This window comes from Mus caroli, chromosome 6 (genome assembly GCF_900094665.2).
Source record: "Mus caroli chromosome 6, CAROLI_EIJ_v1.1, whole genome shotgun sequence".
NCBI lineage: Eukaryota > Metazoa > Chordata > Mammalia > Rodentia > Muridae > Mus > Mus caroli.
The window spans coordinates 113,599,888-113,600,638 of NC_034575.1; the positions used below are offsets into that span (position 1 = coordinate 113,599,888).

At 40.1% G+C, this 751-nt stretch overlaps 1 protein-coding gene across 1 annotated transcript in view; it reads right to left on the bottom strand.

Annotated features, from left to right (window-relative positions):
* Nucleotides 1-751, bottom strand: part of Ankrd30a (ankyrin repeat domain 30A) — a 66,863-nt gene that overhangs the window by 60,354 nt on the left and 5,758 nt on the right. The window contains 1 exon segment of the mRNA XM_029478243.1: nt 260-366. Coding sequence (XP_029334103.1) covers nt 260-366 — 107 coding nt within the window.

A 751-nucleotide genomic window follows, 5' to 3' on the forward strand; every position in this document is an offset into this window, starting at 1 on the left:
GCAGAGGCCAGAGGAGGACAGTAGGTGTCTTCCTCTATTAGGCTCCACTTCCTGTTTTGAGACAAGGTCTCTCACTGAATCTGAAATTCCACACTCCACCCCAGTTAGCAAGCAAGCTCTGGGGACTGGCTTCTCTCCATTCCCCATCACTTGNGTTGTAAGCACACACAGTTATGCCTGGCTTTTACAAGAGTGTTAAGGATTTAAACTCACAGCAAGCACTCTTACCCACAAAGTTTGAAAAGATAAACTACTATACCTTCCAAGCTGATCAACTGCGTGAATACTTGCTTTCTTCTTTACTAAAAACTCCACAATATGCTGTTTATTTTCCTTTACAGCAAGTAACATAGGTGTTAGGTCATCCTGTAAGACATCATAGGCAATCCATAATTCACAAATTACTGACTTCTCACCTGAACTATACTTTGGAATTATGTGATTGTGACCCACCCANTCAAGCATCTCTTGAAGGCAGTTGTGCTAACATTTTTGTCAGTAACTCTAACGGAACTAAAAGTTATAAATGTCTTATTGAATTAATGAGCAAAATTAGCATCCTCAGAGAAGGCTTCTACATACAAACACCAAACGGCACTGACTTCTCTAGAAGCAGCNTTCCTAGAAGATCCATCCANTCATAAACTGACATNACAAGTAAAGGGAATCTCCCACTCTACTCAAGCTTTATTTGAAAATTATTTCTTGTGGCAAACATTAAAACAGAAGGAGTAAGTTTCGAGGAAGCAGG